This window comes from Sinocyclocheilus anshuiensis, unplaced genomic scaffold (genome assembly GCF_001515605.1).
Source record: "Sinocyclocheilus anshuiensis isolate Anshui unplaced genomic scaffold, SAMN03320099.WGS_v1.1 scaffold2827, whole genome shotgun sequence".
Taxonomy (NCBI): Eukaryota; Metazoa; Chordata; class Actinopteri; order Cypriniformes; family Cyprinidae; genus Sinocyclocheilus; species Sinocyclocheilus anshuiensis.
The window spans coordinates 135354-137216 of NW_015552534.1; the positions used below are offsets into that span (position 1 = coordinate 135354).

At 42.6% G+C, this 1863-nt stretch overlaps 1 protein-coding gene across 1 annotated transcript in view; it reads left to right on the forward strand.

Moving 5' to 3' along the window:
• LOC107663737 (T-box transcription factor TBX1-A-like) overlaps nt 1-1615 on the forward strand; it is a 4322-nt gene extending 2707 nt beyond the window's left edge. Inside the window, exons 5-7 of the mRNA XM_016454037.1 lie at nt 97-254; nt 1237-1304; nt 1391-1615. Of these exons, the coding sequence (XP_016309523.1) occupies nt 97-254; nt 1237-1304; nt 1391-1523 (359 nt within the window). The 3' untranslated portion in view covers nt 1524-1615. The remainder of the gene's footprint in view (nt 1-96; nt 255-1236; nt 1305-1390) is intronic.
• The last annotated feature ends 248 nt before the right edge of the window (nt 1616-1863 follow it).

Here is a 1863-nt window from a genome sequence, read left to right on the forward strand (position 1 = left end):
CACACACACACTCACACACACACACACACACACACACACACACACACACACACACACACACACGGCAGAGATTCAAACACCTGTGCATGTGTGTGTAGATGATCCTGAGCTCCATGCACCGGTATCAGCCGCGGCTGCATGTGATTCTGGTGGACCGGAGCCGCGACAGTCAGCGCTTCGCTCACCGCAACTTCTGCACCTTCAGCTTCCCAGAGACCCGCTTCATCGCAGTCACTGCCTACCAGAACCACCGGGTACCAGACACCAAACATCCATCCACACACATGAGCCCAGGACTACCACGCAGGATTCAATTAGTTATTGAGCTGTTATTAAGCTTAAATGTCTAGGCTAGCAACTTGTAATATGTTTATTTATCCATTTAAATGATATTCAGGGTCCCTGGGTTGGTTTCTCAGTCAGGATGGTCCTGAAATGGACAGTGTTGAGATTTGTGTTTAAATAGTTTATGGCGTCCTGTTATAAGAAACGGTTGCTCATGGTTTGGTAATGACTCAAGAATTCAAGTACGAATCCTTCAGATGTAATAACTAATCCTTTGGAACTGTATTCTAGAGTAAAAGGCATGAGAACTCCCTATAATGACTCCAGCCACTGTAAGCGTTTGAGGTTTTTGTGAGGTTTTGGATAGTAATTCCTTCCTTCTGATGGATTTGGTAATGCTTGAGTCATTATTAGTAAGTAACCATAATATTCCAAATAATTAGTAATTCCTTTAGGACGATGTAGTAACACCTGAGTCATTATCAGTGGGATACCATCATTCTTACAATAGCTATTAATGATAATCTAATATTAACCTAACCATTCATAATGGGAAAAAAAACAACAACAAAAAACATATTGGTAGTGAACATATTTCTATATTTCTGTGAGGCACGTTAAATACATAAATCACTGTATGGCCGATGACTCAAAATGTTCCAGTATCTCAATATCTCTTCAGTGAGAATTGAGGAACTAAGCTGCCTTCTCTTTCTTTAAATACTATGAAAAAATTCACTACAAATAAACATGAAGTTCAGAGTGTTAGCCACAAGAGTAAGATCCGGAAAATCAATCAATCAATCTATCTATCTATCTATCTATCTATCTATCTATCGATCTATCTATCTATCTATCTAATCTGTTAGAACTGTGTAACTGGTTCAGTGAATGAACAGTTATTTATCTGAAGCTGCAGTGAATCTGATGCTCATGTCTGTCCTGTCACAGATCACCCAGCTGAAGATTGCTTGCAACCCCTTCGCCAAAGGCTTTCGTGCAGCTGATTCTGAAAACAGGTGAACAATTATAGTGTAAAACATTACACCAGAGTCTGTAAGTCCTGAGATCAAACCTGACTGTGGCTGTTTCTGGCTGCATGAAGGACCATCACCTTCAGCTCAACCTTGCAAAGACAGAACTGCTCGTGGTCTCAGCCAAACCATCACAACCTCTCTATACAGCTGGGTTCATCAACCATAACTCCTTCCAGGACAGCTAAGCTTCACAGACCGTAGTGCTACAACGGGCCGGTGCTGCAGGTTTGCCTTATACAACATTAGGAAGATTAGACCCTTCCCATCAGAGCAAGCCACACAACTGCTTGTCCAAGCTCTTGTTCTGTCCAGACTGGACTATTGTCTTCCCGCATGTACTATCAAGCCTCTGCAACTGATCCATAATGCTGCAGCAAGAGTGGTCTTCAACGAGCTGAAGAAAACTCCCGTCACACCTCTCTTCATCAGCTTGCACTGGCTGCCAGTAGCTGCTCGCATCAAATTCAAGGTACTGATGCTTGCCTACAAGACAACATCTGGCGCTGCACCAATATACCTAAACTCGCTAGTTCAGACCTAC